Source organism: Magallana gigas, chromosome 2, assembly GCF_963853765.1.
Source record: "Magallana gigas chromosome 2, xbMagGiga1.1, whole genome shotgun sequence".
Taxonomy (NCBI): domain Eukaryota; kingdom Metazoa; phylum Mollusca; class Bivalvia; order Ostreida; family Ostreidae; genus Magallana; species Magallana gigas.
In genome coordinates, this window is record NC_088854.1 from 45619689 (window position 1) to 45642075 (window position 22387).

General features: G+C 32.5%; 1 protein-coding gene across 9 annotated transcripts in view; it reads left to right on the plus strand.

Moving 5' to 3' along the window:
• Nucleotides 1–22387, plus strand: part of LOC117681361 (uncharacterized) — a 38425-nt gene that overhangs the window by 8001 nt on the left and 8037 nt on the right. For 2 of the 9 annotated variants that reach the window (XM_066076817.1, XM_066076814.1), the window contains 4 exons: nt 6437–6521; nt 6938–7077; nt 12553–13140; nt 14026–14945. The exons of 2 other annotated variants lie outside the window; for them this stretch is intronic. In XM_066076817.1, coding sequence (XP_065932889.1) covers nt 6437–6521; nt 6938–6990 — 138 coding nt within the window. In that variant the 3' untranslated portion in view covers nt 6991–7077; nt 12553–13140; nt 14026–14945. Of the gene's footprint in view, nt 1–6436; nt 6522–6937; nt 7078–12552; nt 13141–14025; nt 14946–22387 lie in introns of those variants that run through there. 5 more of the 9 variants (XM_066076818.1, XM_066076816.1, XM_066076815.1 and 2 more) reach the window with 5 other exon arrangements.

The window sequence follows — 22387 nt, forward strand, 5'->3', positions numbered from 1 at the left end:
AACTTTATCTTACTACATGCTTACTGAAAGTAGTTTAAATTTGGATTGGGGTATACACTGCATACAATGAGATACTTTACTGGGTAGTTTTAAAGCTGGTAAAAAAAAATGTGGTCGATAAGATGATTGAAGTTTTTTGTACAGAAAAGGTGTGGCGCAACCTTTTATAGGTGAACAGTTGCTCAATAATGACGGCGTATCATGATTAACATACTTAATTTCTTTAACAATTGGATTTAATAGCTATTTCTAATTTAGAGGGATTTTTATGAGCATATAGACAAGTAAGTAAACATTGCCATATGATAAAAGATACACGTATACATGTTCGTACTCGTTGTACAAACTATGCAGATCTTACACTATTTTTTGTTTCTGCAAGGCATAGCCAGTAGTTTTGTTCTTTAAGAATGAATTAATCAAAACGTACAAGAGTTAAGTTGTTCTTTATTTTGTAATACTTCTCAAAAATAACTAAGATAATGAATATTTTGAACAGTTGCCATATTCATCTTCAACTATCGATAGAAAAATCAGATATTTAAGAAGCAAGAGTGAATGCTCAAAGTTAAATTCGTTACTATGTACTTTTTAATTAACCAACGTTTGACCTCAATTTTATCGTGTAGTTCAGAAACAACAAATGTACATGTTTGCGCATGCTCGATAACAAAGTGAAAAGTTAATTGGCAAGTCGTCAAATTATTTTTTTTTAGATAAATGTTTTTAAGGACTAATTTTTCACCATAATATGATATCTCTCTCATTAGGTGTCCCCTTTAGCTGCAGGACTGTAGCTCCCGGTCTGAAAAACTTCGGATGGACGACCTGGGAGCTACAGTGCCTCCCATAGTAAAAAACTGCAATTTACGGCGCACAAAAAATTGCGCTAGTTTTGGACTTATTAACCTTATTTTCACACAAATTCTGTAAAAATAATTAGTACCATTAAATTCTTCAGCAAATTTACTACTGATATCATCACTTTACTTGCCTCAGATTTTTTCTTAAACATGATAACCGACCTCGGAAAAAGAAGTATGTTAATTTACGTCGAGATCGAGAGTCGCCATTTTTAAATGTAAACAAACTTGCACTACTTTAGTTTACAGGGCTGGTGATGGTGTTTAAAAGACTATCAGAAGCAAGTGAAGTGACGACATCTGTAGTAAAATGTCCGAGGAATTTTTTGGGATCAAAGATTTGTACAGAATGTGTTCGTAATTGAGATTAATCAGTCCAAAACTAGCGCATTTTTTTGTGCGCCGTAAATTGCAGTTTTTTACTATGGGAGGCACTGTAGCTCCCAGGTCGTCCATCCGAATTTTTTCAGACCGGGAGCTACAGTCCTGCAGCTAGTGTCCCCTTTTAGAAAATAGACATATAAGAGAAATACTTCTTATTCGTATGTGTGTTTTTGCATATAAATACTCTTGAGATTCCCGGGGGGGGGGGGGGGGGAGAGAGAGTGGATAAGCCTTAATGATTTTTAATACGTTTGGCACCCTTGACTTAGGTCAAAAATACAACATAAAAAACTAAGATATAAAATTAAAAAAAAAGGCGGCTAACTACATTGTGAAATAAATTCATAAATCAGCAGAAAATTACTTGATTATGATATATATCATATGGATAAGTAGTATGTAAGTGTTATAGGCAAAAAATGTGCAATTTTGGATGAAGAATTACATTTTGTATTATCAAAAATTTAATACAGTTAACATTAACAAAAGCTCCAGGCGGATTCGAACTCATGATCTTCGATTCGGGAACCCAATACTTTAACCACTGAGCTACAACGATATAAAACCCAACCGAACGATATAAACAGTTTAACATAACATTAAAATCGCCATCTTGTGACGTAGAGTCTTAAAAAGTGTAAGTGTAGGTGAAGTGAGATACCTTAGTATTGGTAAATTTAACTGCCTCAAAGGCATGTTACTAAATGTCAACGAAGGCTCTATCGCACCTAAATATGATTGGTCAAATTAAGGTCTTCCGTTTTTGTTTTCGTACTGTTTCTGCTTATTGTTATTAAGGTCTTTCGTTTCCAGCGGAAGACCTTATTGTTTTCGTACTGTTTATTATTTTTTTCCAAATTTTGTGTACGCGATTTCTCGAAAACTATCTGATCGATCTCAACAATTTTTTCACAGATGATGGGACAATATTTGAATTTTATACGTTATTGATATTTTATTTAGATATACATAACAAAATTGGGAGAGAAGCAAGAGATCTTTCCACCAAAATCAAGAAAAAGGGACTGGCCCCTTCATTTAGGTCTATTACAAATGGCTTAAAAACGATTATGATATTATAATGCATTATAGAAGCAAAGTTATTGATCGTAGCAATAACTATCTAGAACACAACCGTTTATTACGTAATAAAGGATTTTTATACAGTATCTGAAAGTAAGGAGGGGGGAGGGGTAAATTTTGAAATTGTATCGATCATCATGGTATCATTTAAAACAGATATCGACCGTAAGACCTACTCGTTACTCGTAACAATGGAAGGAGTTCAAACAGATAAAGTGTTTTGAAATTTTAAACTTTTTTTTTGGACAATTTTAGTATAATGGATAAACAATAAAGTACAGTTATCCAGTGTTAAAGAAATCTAAATCCTGTCCTGAGACAAAAAACCTTGACTCCACAAGATCTAAAAAAAAACGGTGACGGCTTGAACAACCAAACTTTGTTGGATGATAGTCCTATATATGTATCTGTGTAAATATTATTTTGTTGATTTGTCGTCACTTCCGGCCGTCACCGGAAGCACAATTTTTTTTCTTTATTTTATTTGTTTTACAAAGAATGAATATAATATCAGTATACGATCTTATATATGTTAACTAAACAATGCTATATAATCAAACATATTCTACTTCCGGTGAGATATATCAAATTTCTTTGGTAGCTTTCCTTTTTACAAATTTGAAACCCTCGAGAGTTTAGTCACTGTAAGTGATTGATATACGAAACTTTAAAATATGATAGACAATTGATTGAAAATGCGTTTAACGGGTTTTATTTTGTCAACCGTCACTTACGGTACTCACAAGGAGGGTTTAAATAATTCATGTTTTAACAAATTTAACAGACTTTCTTTGGTGTTATATATAGCCTGATAAACAGTGACGTACACTAGGCAAATGTACAAGATGTACCAGATTTTATTTCCATGATTCACTTCCGTTCGTCCGTTTCCAAAGAGTTGACATTTTCTTTTATATAGAATGGTAATAATTTGATGTTCTGTACTAATAGTCGTATATCAAATAATATAAGAATTAAAAAGTAAATGAATTATGTTTTGTTCTGCTTTAAAAACAAAAATCGGTATATTTCCTTTTCAAAATAGGTAGTGATGCATTTATAATATAATATCTCATCATGTTTACGAAAATCAAAGAAATTTCAAAATCAAAAAAAAATATTTTCTTTCTGCTTTAAATAGTTTTTGAACAATTTTCACTTTTCACAGGTACATAATTTGAATACATTAACTGTGTCCCTAATTATAATAATAAAACATGCTTTCATTTATTTCATTCCCGTTTCATGGTATGGTTGTTTACTGTTTACAAACAAATCCACAACACGTGCTATCAAAAACGCTTTGACCAAACCAACTGCATTATTGTGTTTATTTTTTGCACCAAATCAAAAGACCGAGATCTAGCTATTTTTACTTTTGCTTTTAAAATGAACATGTTCAAATTATTATATTTCATTTTGGCCATCATTAAAAATATAGATGTTTCCCCTAACCCGACCCTATATTTTGAAGTTGGGTAGGTAGGCAGGTAAATAATTTTTTTTCTGCCAGGGCATATGACCAGTTGTAAAACATAGTTTTATATTTGTGCTGATGGAATGTAAAACAAATTTAATATCGAATTCACAATTTGAACATGATCATCTTAAATTTAAACATGTTTGATTCAATGACTAGATGTGCATGAATACATTCATTATCATCTGTATGTTGATGTACATGTAAACCTATATTTAGATATCATGTTAATGATTATAATGTACCTACTTCAAAGTATCAATTAATTTTTCAAAATTTGGGACAAATAATGTCTAAAAGTATATAAAAAACAATAATATTTTTAATAATTTTAGGTAATGTAATAAATGAAATATGTGTGAAGTCATATCTAATGATTCTACAATAGTAAGTTTACCACACTTGCAGAGAATGTCCTTCTTTGACAAGGAAATTTTAATCCAAATTTGAAACATAATGCTAGGGAAGAAAAAAAATATTTAGATGCTGATGATTTTTGTAAATTTAACTATACTAGTATTTCATTTTAGTTATAGTCATAACCAAAACCAACTCTTTTGTTTCTGCTGATTTGAAACTTGAAAGTTAAGAGTTAAGAGAACTGTTTAAATTTTTCAAAATGTAAAGAATCTTTCATTTCACATGTACCAACCTAATTTTTGGGAGATTATTTAATTGACACCAGGGAGACTGTCAATATTTGATACAGCATAATCTACAGGAATAATGATAAACACAGATTCAACCTTAATTGAAATTGGATTAAGATTTCAGCAAGTTAATAAAATTAAAATAAAACAACTTCTAAGACTTTTAAAAACTTATCCAAATCAATAAAAATTTAATATATTTGATATATCTATTTATTTTAAGATGAAATGTTTTGTAATTGTGTTAGCTAATTGACAAATAAAATCAGTCTCTGTACTTCTGTGTATTTTGGAGGTATTAGTCCAACCTTTTGACCCTACAACCATTGTGTAGAGGTTCATTGTAATTTTTAAGATATATTTTTACTCTACGCAGATGGTTTTATGATTATTTTTTCATTAATTTGTCAGATTTATTAACTAATTACAAGTTACCAACTAATTTTAATATCAACACTAAAAGTAATCAACATCAGTTGTAAATTTCAATACAGAGTATAAACTACATGTTGCATCACTGATATTTATACCCAAAAAAATAAAACAATCGATTAATCATAACAGTGGTTACCTGAGGCTGTGGAAACATCCTTTGAATTAAATGATAATCATTTTAATGTATCTGGGGTTAATTTACAAGATCGTGAACTCAGAAATTAATACATTCTCTTTCGGAGGAAATTCCGGCGAAGTTACCGATTATGACGTGAGAATAATTTGCCCATGTTGATGATCGAGCCTTTCAAAATGAAAAAGATGTGAATCTTCTTAAAACGATTTTGGGTAAAATAAGGTTTCTTTAAAAAATGTCTTTTAAATGTGGTGAAACACCCAATTCAGTCGGCGGAATTTAATTGGGTCGGTCGCGTTAGGGGAAACATAGATATTTTTAATTTTTAACAAAACAACAAAGAATGCAAGTAATAAAGAAAAGCATCTAGCTCTTCCTTATTACCTTTTATGTGCAAAACATTATTCTTTGCAAGAAAAAAACTTAAGCATTACCCTAAGGCTTCTAATTCTGGTCATCCTTCTGTTATCAATTTCACGTAGAGCCATGAGCCGTTCACCAAGGGCCATGTTCGTGACGTGACGGAAGTGGCGTGATTCACAATTATTTTATTTCTATGATTTTACAAATTTATTTGATAGTATTCATGGTTTTGAACTGAAATTATGTTTTTTTAGTAAATCTTTAATAGATAAATTATTCCTATAATTTTGGTAATGTATGACGTATATAGGTGGCACTGTATAGACGGTGTGCTGTGAAAAATCACTGATCAACAGATCGATAGCAGGAAAGATTTATTTTCATTTCGACTCAGAAACCTTGAAAATGCTATTGATGCCGTTTTATATCAAAAAATGTAACTTTGTACATTTAAAGATATGCTTAAAGTGATGTCTGGTTAATGATTTTAAAAAAAATCCATATTCTTTCTTGCAATGTTTGCTTCATACAACTTAGTTACCTTAGGTCTTCAGAACTGGGATTGGAAGTTCGTAAAACATAATTACCAAATTAAACACTAACTTCACATTTACATACTTACTAAAGTTGATGTATAAAATAAAACAAAAAGTATAAACTTTATGTATTTTAAGTAATAAATGAGAAAGTCAACGGTTTGACTATGTAATATGCATTATGTTACAGTTTGAGCCTCACTTTTATCTTACAACCTAACAACTTGAGAATGCAGATGAACATGTCAATGTGGAAGAATAAGCATATTATTTTATGATTGATATGTTAGCACTTTCACAGACTAACATTTGTTATTTTCTTACAATGTCTTAAACATAAATCATGTATTTTCAAGACGCAACATCCTTACTTAAGCAATGCTAAAAACATTAATCTTAAGTAAAAAATTATTCATAGTGTAGTAAAGTAAGAGAAGGTAGTTTGTTTTTCATATATCTTAGTTAGTGAAATAATCAAAGATCAGTTTAATCAAGTTTGTTTTTAGGCAAAATCCAGAGCAAGCAACTTATTCAACGATGGAAATGCAAAAGGTACTCTGTTGCTGGAAAGTTTAAGTGATACTGCTAAAGGTAGAGTTTATGTTTTCTTCCTCATGATTACATTTTAAGGAAAATTATCATATACAGCATTTGACATCATTTATTGCTGTGTAAGATATATAGTTTGCAAACCAGAGAATACTAAGACAAACAAGAAACAACAAAAATAAAATATAAAATCAAATCAAACTTAAAGGACATTAGATGGGTAATATATTGCAGATGTTTTTACAAACACTGCTTGACCTATGAAGTGTCCATCTTCCTTTTCTTCAGCAATATAAACTGTAATGATGAACATATTTTAATGAACAACATATATTTTAAAACGATGCATTATTTGCCTTTTAGGACACAATGCATATAACTAAATCTAAATTACACCATATCTTAGATTTTTAATTCTAAATTTGCAATAAAAATGTTTTGTATACTTTTAAAAATAGCATCCCTGCCTTTTGAGCCAGAATCAATCTGCAGTGCTACAAGAAGACGTTAGGAGGGGAAACCAGCTATATGATAGCTAATCAGATAGTTCTGTGGATGGCAAGTTTGTTCCAACTGCCTTTTTAGGAAAACAACATAAGTAAAGCAATTATTTGTGTGATTTGATTGCAAATTTTAAATAGTAGATAACCGAACTTGATTTTGAGAAGATGTTTTAAAGATTCTCCAATATGAATTCCTGTGTAAAGCTTCACTCCACTATTATGGCCCATTCTAGCAATGAGAATCATGGTAAAACTTAAATCTACAAAACATGAGGAGGCTTCCACGCATTGTTGGAAAATATGTGTTTCTGACAACAAGAGGCCCATGGGCCACATCGCTCACATGATGAACAATAGGTATGATAAAATCAGCTTAATGGAGTCATAATACAAACTATCTGGATAATGTACAATAAAACATGTAGATCCTGTATAGATAAAATCCATTTTCCCCCTGGATATTCTTATGTTTATAATCATTAGTCCCTTTTCTAACAGGATGATTTTATAGTCATAACACATGTTGATTATTGCAGTTCTCAAAACGATCCCTAACAATTGTTTACATATGTGATATAAAGCTACATCAAACTCTGAACCTTCTTGTGAGGCCGAGGAATTGTCCTGTCTTAACAATTATAAAGAATCATCTGGCTGATTACTTTCTGAGAAGAAAATTTTTAAAGATTTACTCTATATATTCCGATGAAACACTTTCACATCCCCCTATTGTAGCCCACCCTACCCCTGGGGTCATGATTTTCACAACTTTGAAATTACACTACCTTAGGATGCTTCCACACAAGTTTCAGCCTTCCTGAATGATTAGTTTCTGAGAAAAAGATTTTTAAAGATTAACTCTATATAATCCTATGTTAAACTTCAACCCCCTTATTGTGGCCCCACCCTACCCCCGGGGGTCATGATTTTAACAACCTTCAATCTACACTACCTAAGGATGCTTCCACACAAGTTTCAGCTTTCCTGGCTGATTAGTTTATGAGAAAAAGATTTTTAAAGATTTACTTTATAAGTTTCCATGTAAAACTTACACCCCTTATTGTGGCCCCACCCTACCCCCGTGAGTCATGATTCTCACAACCTTATATCTACACAACCTGAGGATGGTTCCACACAGGTTTCAGCTTTCCTGGCTGATTAGTTTCTGAGAAAATTGTTTTTAAAGATTTACTCTATATATTCCTATGTTAAACTTCGACCCCCCCCCCCTTATTGTGGCCCCACCCTGCCCCCGGGGGTCATGATTTAACGACCTTGAATCATCACAACCTGAGGATGCTTCCACACAAGTTTCAGCATTCCTGGCTGATTAGTTTATGAGAAAAAGATTTTTAAAGATTTACTTTATATATTCCTCTGTAAAACTTTGACCCCCTTATTATGGCCTCACCCTACCTCTGAGGATCATGATTTTCACAACCTCAAATTTGCACTATCTTAGGATGCTTCCACACAAGTTTAAGCTTTCCTGGCTGAATAATTTGTAAGAAAAAGATATTTAAAGATTTACTTTATAAGTTTCCATGTGAAACTTACACCCCTTCATTATGGCCCCACCCTACCCCTGGCGGTCATGGTTTTCACAACTCTGAATCTACACAACCTGAGGATGCTTCCACACAAGTTTCAGCTTTCCTGGCTGATTAATTTATGACAAAGAGATTTTTAGAGATTTACTCTATATATTCCTATGTTAAACTTTGATCCCCCGTTGTGGCCCCATCCTACCCCCGGGGGTCATGATTTTAACAACCTTCAATTTACACTTTCGAGAATGCTTCCACACAAGTTTCAGCTTTCCTGAATGATTAGTTTTTGAGAAAAAGAGTTTTAAAGATTTACTCTATATATTCCGATGTTAAACTTCGACCCCCTTATTGTGGCCCCACCCTACCCTTGGGGGTCATGATTTTAACAACCTTCAATCTACACTACCTTAGGCTGCTTTCACACAAGTTTTAGCTTCCCTGGCTGGTTAGTTTATGAGAAAATTTTTTTTTAAAGATTTACTTTATAAGTTTCCATGTAAAACTTTGACCCCTCATTGTGGCCCCACCCTACCCCTGGGAGTCATGATTCTCACAACCTTATATCTACACAACCTGAGGATGGTTCCACACAGGTGTCAGCTTCCCTGGCTGATTAGTTTATGAGAAAAAGATTTTAAAGATTTACTTTACATATTCCTCTGTAAAACTTCGACCCCCTTATTATGGCCCCACCCTACCTCTGAGGATCATGATTTTCACAACTTCAAATTTGCACTATCTTAGGATGCTTCCACACAAGTTTAAGCTTTCCTGGCTGATTAGTTTATAAGAAAAAGATTTTTAAAGATTTACTTTATATATTTCCATGTAAAACTTACACCCGTTCATTATGGCCCCACCCTACCCCTGGCGGTCATGATTTTCACAACTCTGAATCTACACAACCTGAGGATGCTTCCACACAAGTTTCAGCTTTCCTGGCTGATTAGTTTATGACAAAGAGATTTTTAGAGATTTAGTCTATATATTCCTATGTAAAACTTTGATCCCCCATTGTGCCCCCACCCTACCCCCAAGAGTCATGATTTTCCAAACTTTAAATTTACACTACCTTATAATGCTTCCACACAAGTTTCAGCTTTCCTGGCTGATTAGTTTATGAGAATGAGATTTTTAAGGATTTACTCTATATATTCCTATATAAAACTTCGACCCCCGTATTATGGCCCACCCCACTCCGAGGGTCATGATTTTAACAACCTTAAATCTACACTACCTTAAAATGCTTCAACACAAGTTTTAGCTTTCCTGGCTGATTAGTTTATGCCCCATTGTGGCACCTACCTACCCCCGGCGGTCATGATTTTCACAACTCTGAATCTTCACAACCTGAGAATGCTTCCACACAAGTGTCAGCTTTCCTGGCTGATTAGTTAATGAGAAAAAGATTTTTAAAGATTTACTATATATATTCCGATGTAAAACTTTCACATCCCCCCATTGTGGCCCCACCCTACCCCCGGAGGTCATGATTTCACAACTTCAAATTTACACTACCTGAGTATGCTTCCACACAAGTTTCAGCTTTCCTAGCTGATTAATTTATGACAAAGAGATTTTTAAGGATTTACTCTACATATCCCTTTGTAAAACCTTGATTTCCCAGTGTGGCACCAACCTACCCACGGGAGTCATGATTTTCACAACTTCAAATTAACACTACTTTAGGATGCTTCCACACAAGTTTCAGCTTTCCTGGCTGATTAGTATATGAGAAAAAGATTTTTAAAGATTTATTCTATATATTCCTTTGTAAAACTTCGACCCCCCAATTGTGGCCCCACCCTACCCCCGGCGGTCATGATTTTCACAACTTTAAATTTACACTACCTGAGGATCCTTTAACACAAGTTTCAGCTTTCCTGGCTGATTAGTTTCTGAGAAAAAGATTTTTATAGATTTACTCTATATATTCCAATGTAAAACTTCGACCCCTTATTGTTGCCACACCCTACCCCCAGGGATCATGATTTTCACAACTTTGAATCTACACAACCTGAGGATCCTTTAACACAAGTTTCAGCTTTCCTGGCTGATTAGTTTCTAAGGAGAAGATTTTTTAAAGATTTACTCTATATATTCCTATGTAAGACTTACCCTACCCCTGGGGGGTCACGATTTTCACAACTCAAAATTTTTCATTACTTTCTTATTATCTCTCCGTGAAAAAGGGTGTGGCCCTTAAATTTCACAACTTGGAATCCCCTTTGATTTGTGCCAAGTTTGATGAAATTGGCCCAGTAGTTCTTGAGAATGTTGAAAATGTGAAAAGTTTACTGACAGACGGACGGACAGACAGACGACAGACAAAATGTGATCAGAAAAGCTCACTTGAGCTTTCAGCTCAGGTGAGATAAAAATGATTTCTTTAAAGATACGTGTATTTCTAAAAATTATTATATTAATTGCCCAATGTTACCTGCGGGGATCATGATTAGAACAAATGTAGATTAATTCAATATAGCGATATTTCTACGCAAATTTAGATTTTGTCTGCTTCATGTATTTCTAATATTCTGAAACATTTTCTTTATACATCTATACGAAAAAAAAAACTTCTTTCAAATTTACTTTTATTGCCCCCACTTTACTCCACGAAGAGATTCTAATAATTCAAATAAAAATAAATATAAATTCCTGGATAATACTGCCACACAAGATAATTTTTTTTCTAAAAGGTTTATAAAAAGAAGATTTATGAAGATTTCCCCTATATATTTCTATGTAATACATTAATCCTCATTTTGACCCCGGCGTACCACTGGGGATCATGACTTGAACAAAAATGAATTCACTCTACCTTAGAATGCTTGCCTTTCTGACAAAATAGTTTTTAAAAAGGACGATTGAAAAATATATACATGCATATGTTTTCTTTTTTAATGCAAAAAAATATTTCCTTGTATGGTCAAACCCTACCCTATGGTTTTAGTCGGTTTAAAGTTTTGTCAAATTTTTGTTAAGGACTAAGTAGAGAAAATTGACACTGGTGGAAGCATTCGCAGCTAGTGAAGAATCAAGTTTTTTAAAACACGATATCTAGGGTTGAATGGGCTACATTGAGAAATTATATATAAACATACGATAAAAAATATTGGAAAAGTTTTTTAAAATCCTCTAAAAGACATGTTAAAAAACAATATAAACACTTTTACTCAAGATCTCTCATGCTGTTTTATAATATTTTTTATAATTAATTCTTTATTGTTTAAACAGAGACATCTGGTCCCACACTCATCACCATTTTTTAATCCCTCAAATCAGTTCTTAAATCAAACTCTCTCTTTTTTTTAATTAAAAAGTGCATGAGTTTCAGGAGAATACTTAAATATGATAATGATATTTAATGAAGTTAAGGTGTTTAAACTTCTTGGAGGAGTTATACATTTTTATATAGGGTACTGTGGTTTCATCAATATTCGTTGAATACCAATTTTCGTGGATTTCGTTGTTTAGTTGATCCACGAAATTAAATGTTCATTGAAGTGCAATTTTTATTAACATTTTGTATTGATAGGGTCATTGGCCACGAATTTACGTATCCTTGAAACTGTGATTTTCTCTTTATCCACGAAAATTGATGCCCTTGAATATTAATGAAACCACAGTATAATAATATTATCTATGTCTTTAAGATTGTGTTTAAACGAATTCTTGATCATTACTAGCACTCTATTTTAAATTATTATACTTTGACCCCAAAACTAGAACGTGAGATTCCGGTCCATTTACTAAAAGATGCTTTGTGCCATGTTTGTTGACACTTGCCTAGAGGTTCTGTAGTGAAAATGACTAGGATAGTTCCTATTAAAGGGTTTTGGTTAAGGTAATGATGAAATCTTATATAATTAAATTGTCCCCTCCCCTCCTAAAAAAAATGACCCAACAGTAAGAGAACAAAATTTCCACAATATGTATACATATACATCTTTTTTCACACGTGATTTAGCCAAATTTGATATTTTGCATTTTTTAAAAACTTTTCTTTCACATAATTAGCACCAAAATCTACATCAGAAAAAGTGGAAATCAAGAAAAATATGGACATGAACAAAACATCTGAGTCTTATCAACTTGGACACACAAACAGAAGAGGAAAGAATGTATTAAAAACAAATACTACATTATAATATGAACAGATAATTCACTATTTTCTGAAAATCTTCATGGTAAAATTTTCATTTGACAATCTTTAAAAATGAACATAATTATTTATTACAAACAAATGATGTACTTATTAAAATCAAATACAATTGGGTTTTGAATATTTTTTAATTCAATTCTTATCTTTGAAGAAGCTGCCAACCAAAACGAAATTGACTTAACAATGTATGCGTTGCTACGTTAAAAAAGTAATGGTAACAATTATTTTTGATTACAATGTTTAAGCGAAGGGAGAATTAAAATTATTTAAATCTTATTGTAAATAAGTTAAACGTTTTGTCACGATACCCAAAGAAGCATCCGCCATTTATCAGACAATACCACATATCTCTTCTATTTGTATATTTAATGGGAAAAGGTCCAACGAGCATTTTCATTTGTGTTACTTGGTACGATACTTTCAAGAGGACAAAGAATAATAAGGTAAACGCAAACAACTGACTGAATTAAATTAGAACTCATTAGCCAAAACACGGTGCCAACTTTTTACAAGTATAACTTTATTTCAAAAGAATTCTTCTAACTTAAAAGATAATACTGCAAAAGTAGCGAGATAAGCAAATGTTATTCTACAGTGGCCCAGATAAAGCTTAAATGGGTGCTAAAATAAGGATGTCTCTCGATACTATTTTGGTTTTATTTGAAAAGTTGCTGTAAAAGCAAGCAAATAAAAGTAAAATTAAGGATGATTTTTTTAAGTTTATGATAAAAAAAAAGTTTTGCTGTAAACATAAACATTGTATAATTTTCATTTCTTGAAATTTGCAATGTTACTGAACCTTGAAAATAAATACACATTGTGTCTGTGTTATTTTTTAAAAGCTACATATAGGTCTATTTGTTTCAATACAGCCACATTTAGGTGTCACTGTTTAAATACATGCGCGCCTACAAACAATATTTTACCTAGCATATTTACTCAAAGGACATTAATTCATTGTATATTAATGAATTCATACTGTATATACTGTTTTCTTAGTAAGAACTCAATAAGCTTTCGTGATGTGTTCGTGATCATTTAAATGACGAATAGAAGAATTTATCTATAAAGAATGTAGATGGTCATGGTCATTTTTAGGCTTAGTTAAGTTAAAAAGATGAAGAGCTTTTTAGAAAAATATAGGGAAAAATTCAAATTTTAAAGTTAACATATAGATTTTCCAACTACAAAAGACTTTATGGATAGAGATACATGTACAATGGTTCCTTATTGAAAAGTTTAACGAAGATCTAATGGTTAATTTGTTAACAACCCAGTCTCTCGAACAAAGATATGACATATTGAAACGATTACTTTTTCTATTGCAGGTACCAAATGTCTTGAATGTGGACAATGGCGGACAACTAAAAACGAGGCGATTCATAAAATGCATATTCTTTTGACTAACAGTACCAAAAGAATAAGAAATCTAATAAAAAAAAATGTGAACCATATCGTTTAAAACCCTGATGACTTAGTACAAAGTTCAGAATTATTTATGAACACAAAATCTAATCAGAATGTATTTAACTTTTCTTTCAGAACATATCTCCATTTTGTGGAATAAATAAGATTTTCACCTCTCAATATTGTGTTTTTAAAAATGAAACATCAGTGTAATTGTTGAACAAAGATTGCTTTTCAATTATGAATCAGACTTAAATAAATTGCACTCTCACTTTATTCCTAACTATGCCATTGGCACTCAGTACTTGTACATATTTGACTGCACAGAGTGAATGTTTTCGTTGTAAAAAAGGATAATATATTGTAACACTTTACAAAGATTACTATCACATGTATAATAACTCAGATAAAAACAGTTTGCAATGGAATGCAATCATAATTATAAATATTTATTAAAACTCTGTTGATCAACATGAAAGGGAAGCAACTCCCCTTTATAATTGCAGTTGAAAATGCCCCAAAAGAGTTGTCACTCGTTTCATCGATAATGAGAATGAAGTACAAAGAAAAATATGCTAGATTCATAAGTCTCTTTACGGCAGGATACATTTTCAATGTTCGTCTCCGAAATGAAACTTTATAAAACATGATTTACCTATAAAATGTTTAAATTTCGAAACAGATGCATGGTAATATTCTCCAATAACATGTGGAAAAAATCATCTGAAACAATTCAGAAAAAAACCAACCTCAGACATGCTTTTAGTTACTGCTTTAGCGTCTTGAAAAATGTTCTGTGCATATATAGACAGGAAACAAGGGTCACTTTTTTCAGTCTGCTTGTTGAACGCGAGCCAAGGAATAAAAAAAAAACACATGTAACATCTAAAACCAGTTTGCGTTTCTATATTAAGCGCCACCCAATTTTAAAAACCTAATTCATTCATAAAACAATAAATGTAGGTCTCTTGGCGTCAAGGAAATCAAGATGTGATGCCCCAAAAATACATGTGGATGTTTTCAAACAAGATTATACTTTTTTGTCCACATTAACTTTGAGAAAAAGCTTTGCAAATATTCTTTTCAATGTATTCCTATGTAAAATCTTAATCTACCATTATGGGCCCTACCTAAAGTCCTGGATAATAGTAAACATTCTTGAATCTAAAGGAACTAAGGATGCTTCAAAACAAGTTTTTGCTTATACCTTATTTTGGCTAAATTGAATTTGAGAGGATATTGTTAAAGATAGCTTTTCTGTATTTTCTATGTAAGAATATTTATTCCCATTGTTGCCCAACTTTTCCCATAAGGATAAGAACAAACTTAAATTAATACTATGTTGAGATGCTTCTTTTCCAAGTTACATTTTGTCTGACTTAATGCCTATTGTATATCTTTAAAGATTTTCCTTAAGCATTCACCTGGTAAAAACTTGCATTTTTGCCAAATCTACCTCTTGGGAGTCAGTTTTGGAAAAGAGAAAAATTACAAGAAAACACTGTTAAATGATTCATTCATTAAAGTTTTTAGTTTTAAAGATAATGAAGAATTCTTTCATATATTCCTTCGTAAATATTTTTTACCTTTACACTTTTAATGTAACAAGTAAATCGTATATTTTTGCCTCATTACCATGGCAAAACTTGATTCTTCACTACCGGTTAATGCGGTAACATCAAAACAAGTTTCAGTGTTTCTGGTTTACTACAAAAAATTTAAGATTATGAATTGCCATGTACCACTTATTCAAATTGTGATCCCAATCAGTCATAAAGTTCAACATTTGAACAAACATAAATCTATCTACCTGAGGATTCTCCAGACAAAGCTGCATCTTTTGTGGTCGAGTAGCTACATGTTGTTTTAGAAAAAAAAATCAGAAAATGCTTCTATCATATTTCAATACAAAAATTTGATTCCTCATTGGAACGCTACTCTACCCCCAGGAGATCATTATCTAAATAGAACTGAAATGACATAACTTGATTCTGCTGATGTTAGAAAATTTATCCCTTCCTTATGATGTCTCTTTACAAGATTCAACTTCTGGGACCAAATAGCTTTTGTTCGAAAGATTTAAAAAAAAGGTGTATCATCACTTCCTTAGAATGCTTCTACACAAGATAATCTGAATTATACTGTGAACTTCTCTGATTACCTTTTGTCAAACGGCCATCATCTGTCTATATCTTTCTATATTGTCTGTCTATATTGGCTGGTTGTTTGGATGATGTTTGTCTGTCTGTTGAATTTTTACGTGGGATTAAATAGCAAAAATGCTGAAAATCCTCTAAAACTTCAGTAAGATCAAACTTGTGTGGATGCATCCAAAGGTAGTGTAGATATAGGTTCAAATTCAAAAAAGGGGATGGTTGGATTTTTACATAAAAAATGAATTGGGAATCATCTTTCAAAATCTTTTCACTAAAACTGAAACAACCAAAGGAACTTGACAGTTTTGTATTCGATAGCATTAGTCAGATACGATCAGTTTTTCGTATACCTTTTGATGGCACAGATGTTAGTGCGAGGAGGTCATTGATGTTTGGGAGCAGGAGTGCCCGGCTCGCAGCGGTGATAAGCGCGAGTGTATTGTCCACTGAACTATATTATAAATCACCGGTATATTTCTCTCTAAAAGAAGGTATTGGAACTAATCTCTCCTCCAAGCCAGTAAGAAAAAAAGCGACAAATATTACATGAAATTTTATAAAATATCTATTTTTATACACGTTTGCAAAGTAAATACATGTATGTTCATAAAACTGTACCAATGTATCGTCGGGAAAATTCTGTTAAATTATATATACATTGTATATTTTTAACATTAAATGTGTCCATCAGAAATCAAACAATGATAACGACGAAGTTCTACGTCAGGGATCCGCTACGTCACACTACTGGCTCTAAAAACCCCTGTCCGTATGAAAATCCCCTGTCTTCCCCTGTCACCCCCTGTGTTTTCACTGTCATCCCCTGCACATCCCCTGTGTGCCACTGTACAGAGCCCCTGTATACCCTGTCATCCCCTGTGCGCCCCTGTACATATCCCCCTGTGTGCCACTGTAAGCCCCTGTCACCCACTGTACGCCCCTGTCATCCCCTGTAAGCCACTGTATGCCCCTGTGCATGCCCCTAACATCCCCTGTACGGCTTTTGAGTGGGGTTTTTTTTCAATATCATTTTCGTAATGCAACTATTGAAATCACATGTGTTCTATTTTGAGCTATAAGTCAATATTTGCACTCAACAGCGCCGAAGCACAAGACACACTGTTATCTTAATTTTAGAAATCACATGTTTTAGTTGATAATTTATTGATACTTTATTAATTTCCCGTGAATAGCAAAATAAAGCTTCAATAGCTTATATAAGTTTGTCTCAGAAATATTTTAGTATGTTTGTTCAATACGTTTCTGACCGGCTTATTGGACTCTTGAATTGAATTTAAACTGATGTTTTAATCTCATAATCAATTTCATTTATTTCCAAAATCTAATTGTTATATCTCTTTTTACTGCAAAGTGGAAGATATCAAAGATAATTTAATTAATTGCCAGTGAACAGAAATCTGCCGTAAAGGTCAGAAAATGTAAATGTGTTTTCTATACATGTAGGAGGTTTTATAGATATTGAGATATTTAAAAAAAAAAAACCTGATTAGTCATGAGAGAGAGAGAGAGAGAGAGAGAGAGAGAGAGAGAGAGAGAGAGAGAGAGAGAGAGAGTGCATTGACTTTGAATTAAATTTATTAATTATATAGTTTACCCGGGAATTAATTTCCTAATAAGTAAACATGCAATCCTAATAGTTATTACCTATTCTTTATCATTCCGCTGCCCTGGTCAGAACATACACAACATAAATGTAAATGTAGAACTAGTGTTTGCTATACATGTAGCCTATGGAGTTTATACAGAGAGAGAGAGAGAGAGAGAGAGATTGCACTGATTTTTAATTAAATGTTACTAATAGTTTAACCGGGAATTAATTTCTTAATAAGGAAACATGCAATCCTTATTAACTTTCATAACCAATTTTCTATAATTATTTAGATTAACTTAGAGCTGTCAAAGTGATGTTTAATTCATCAATGTTTTATGCTACTCAAGATCAATTGATCAAAAACTTGAAGACACATGATTAACAACTAGCTGATTGAAGCTACAGATTTCAAAGGAGATGATGTTGACATTATTTCACTCGGTCAGTGATTATATAATAGCTACTGTACACAGCCCTTCTTGACAATTTGCAGTTCACGGTAGCGAGATAGGGAAAAAGAGATGATAGACACAGGTGTACACGTATATATACACACCCTTCCTCAGATCTGAATGGTCGGTCAGTGATTATATAATAGCTATTTACTGTATACAGCCCTTCTTAACAATTTGCAGTGCACGGTAGCGAGACTGGGAACAATGAGGTGACAGACACATGTCCTCGATCAGGTCTGGATGCTCGGTAATGCTACACAATATTGCAATATGTTGTTTAACACCCCTTATGACCTTTTCCCCAGTCTGTCAAGTAAAGAAACACGCAATTGAAAATTTCAATTTTTCAGTTCTGAGAATTTTAAACATGAAAAAATTGAAGAGCTTAAAATTCATAACATTATTTGGCACAGTGATATGAATTAAAACTGTATATTGCTCTTTTATATTTTTCATTTTTCAAATAAAATCAAATTTAAATAAATGTCTGATATTGTTCTGATCCGAAATCCGGACCATTGTTTAATATAATGCATGTGTGTATAATTAAATGGTACCCCGTTACCGGCATTTGCATACATTCATGCATGCATGATTTATAAAAAACAATACTGACAGCAATTATCAGCGATTTACATGAACTTCATAAAGGCTGTTTAATTCTATGCATCATTACACTGGTCAAAACAGTCAAAATATAGGTGATCATGTCATCATTTCGATCGGTGTGTGGTTATCTGCACGTACTGATGTTGTGTTATTATGCGCTTTATCTCAGTCAGGTTACATGGCACAGAACATTGCAGATTTCACGCACTCCTCCACTTATTTTTCTTTCTTTTTTTCTTTCTGTTTTATTTTTACAAATTACAGAACATGGTCATTTGTTTAAATGCATGTAATAAAATAAGCGATTTATCGGTATACAAGTATATCTTGATTTGTGTCAATGTTAAGTCAAAATTATTCACGCTTGTAATAATATTGCCCTTTATGAAATGCAAAGAAAAACAAGCATCGTCTAAAACTTGAATGCTATATATAATTTTTTTAAAAATCCGAATTAATTAAAAACTTTTTTTTTTACTTAGCGAGCAGTTAAAGTCCGTACAGGGGATGTCAGGGGCATGCACAGGGGCAGACAGTGGCTTACAGGGGATGACAGGGGCGTACAGTGGGTGACAGGGGCTTACAGTGGCACACAGGGGTTGTGTACAGGGGCGCACAGGGGATGACAGGGTATACAGGGGCTCTGTACAGTGGCACACAGGGGATGTACAGGGGATGACAGTGAAAACACAGGGGGTGACAGGGGAAGACAGGGGATTTTCATACGGACAGGGGTTTTTAGAGCCAGTAGTGTAAGGGTGCTTCAAAACATGTTTTTGCTTATACCTTATTTTGGCTAAATTGAATTTGAGAGGATATTGTTAAAGATAGCTTTTCTGTATTTTCTATGTAAGAATATTTATTCCCATTGTTGCCCAACTTTTCCCATAAGGATAAGAACAAACTTAAATTAATACTATGTTGAGATGCTTCTTTTCCAAGTTACATTTTGTCTGACTTAATGCCTATTTTATATCTTTAAAGATTTTCCTTAAGCATTCACCTGGTAAAAACTTGCATTTTTGCCAAATCTACCTCTTGGGAGTCAGTTTTGGAAAAGAGAAAAATTATAAGAAAACACTGTTAAATGATTCATTCATTAAAGTTTTTAGTTTTAAAGATAATGAAGAATTCTTTCATATATTCCTTCGTAAATATTTTTTACCTTTACACTTTTAATGTAACAAGTAAATCGTATATTTTTGCCTCATTACCATGGCAAAACTTGATTCTTCACTACCTGTTAATGCGGTAACATCAAAACAAGTTTCAGTTTTTCTGGTTTACTACAAAAAATTTAAGATTATGAATTGCCATGTACCACTTATTCAAATTGTGATCCCAATCAGTCATAAAGTTCAACATTTGAACAAACATAAATCTATCTACCTGAGGATTCTCCAGACAAAGCTGCATCTTTTGTGGTCGAGTAGCTACATGTTGTTTTAGAAAAAAAAATCAGAAAATGCTTCTATTATATTTCAATACAAAAATTTGATTCCTCTTTGGAACGCTACTCTACCCCCAGGAGATCATTATCTAAATAGAACTGAAATGACATTACTTGATTCTGCTGATGTTAGAAAATTTATCCCTTCCATATGATGTCTCTTTACAAGATTCAACTTCTGGGACCAAATAGCTTTTGTTCGAAAGATTTAAAAAAAAAAGGTGAATCATCACTTCCTTAGAATGCTTCCACACAAGATAATCTGAATTATACTGTGAACTTCTCTGATTACCTTTTGTCAAACGGCCATCATCTGTCTATATCTTTCTATATTGTCTGTCTATATTGGCTGGTTGTTTGGATGATGTTTGTCTGTCTGTTGAATTTTTACGTGGGATTAAATAGCAAAAATGCTGAAAATCCTCTAAAACTTCAGTAAGATCAAACTTGTGTGGATGCATCCAAAGGTAGTGTAGATATAGGTTCAAATTCAAAAAAGGGGATGGTTGGATTTTTACATAAAAAATGAATTGGGAATCATCTTTCAAAATCTTTTCACTAAAACTGAAACAACCAAAGGAACTTGACAGTTTTGTATTCGATAGCATTAGTCAGATACGATCAGTTTTTCGTATACCTTTTGATGGCACAGATGTTAGTGCGAGGAGGTCATTGATGTTTGGGAGCAGGAGTGCCCGGCTCGCAGCGGTGATAAGCGCGAGTGTATTGTCCACTGAACTATATTATAAATCACCGGTATATTTCTCTCTAAAAGAAGGTATTGGAACTAATCTCTCCTCCAAGCCAGTAAGAAAAAAAGCGACAAATATTACATGAAATTTTATAAAATATCTATTTTTATACACGTTTGCAAAGTAAATACATGTATGTTCATAAAACTGTACCAATGTATCGTCGGGAAAATTCTGTTAAATTATATATACATTGTATATTTTTAACATTAAATGTGTCCATCAGAAATCAAACAATGATAACGACGAAGTTCTACGTCAGGGATCCGCTACGTGATCAGTAATACATGTATATCTTAAATGCATATTTTTTAAAGTGAAAAATCAGATTTCATATATAAACTTAATTTTGTTTTATATTTACGCAAACCGCTTTTGAGAATTTGTTTGTCAAAACATTTCATTTTTATTTCATTTCTTTAATTACTTCGACTCTAATTAAAAACTTTAAAAACTGTATTGTACATATATTACGACTAAGACGTGGACAATCATTTACAAATATAAATTTGGTACTCTTAAATCTGTAATATAAGACTGTCGAAGCGCCTTAATGTTTAGAATAGTATCATTTCTGCCTATTCATATTGAAGGGCGCTGTTCAAGCAAATAAACAAAGTACTTACAAGACTACTAACACTAGTGTACTACCAGTTGAAATATCTGCAAGGTTTAAGGAACAACACCATGATATAGACAGAAAAACCATATTATGTGCTTTTTTTAAACACGCACATAATTGGAAAAACGCAATTGGTTTTCAAAAACTAACATTGAACACATTACATAAGACCCCTGTCATAGTCTTTATATCAAACTGTTTGTGATGCAGATCTATTTACTGACATTATCTTTTTTGTGTTGGTATCACTCAACCAATTATGAACATGCTATTTTTATATTAACATCAACGATGTAAAAAAAATAATAACCTGTGATTCGAAATACGTTGAACGATTCGAAATATGACTAGTTTCTTCAATAATCAATGTTATTAAAGGAAATATAAAAAAAAACATGCCGACTGTGGTATTTTATCACGACCTTTTCAATGTCTATATTTGCCTCAAGTTGAGCAACATGTTGTACATGTACTTCGAAACACAGTGTTTACATAAGACATAACGTATAAATATTTTATAATCTTAAACATGTACGAACGGTTCTTTTAATGATGTCAGGTAAATTTGCAAAATCTTGAAAAATTCTTCTGTTGCTGTCTTTTATTGCTTGAAAAAGATACTGAAAG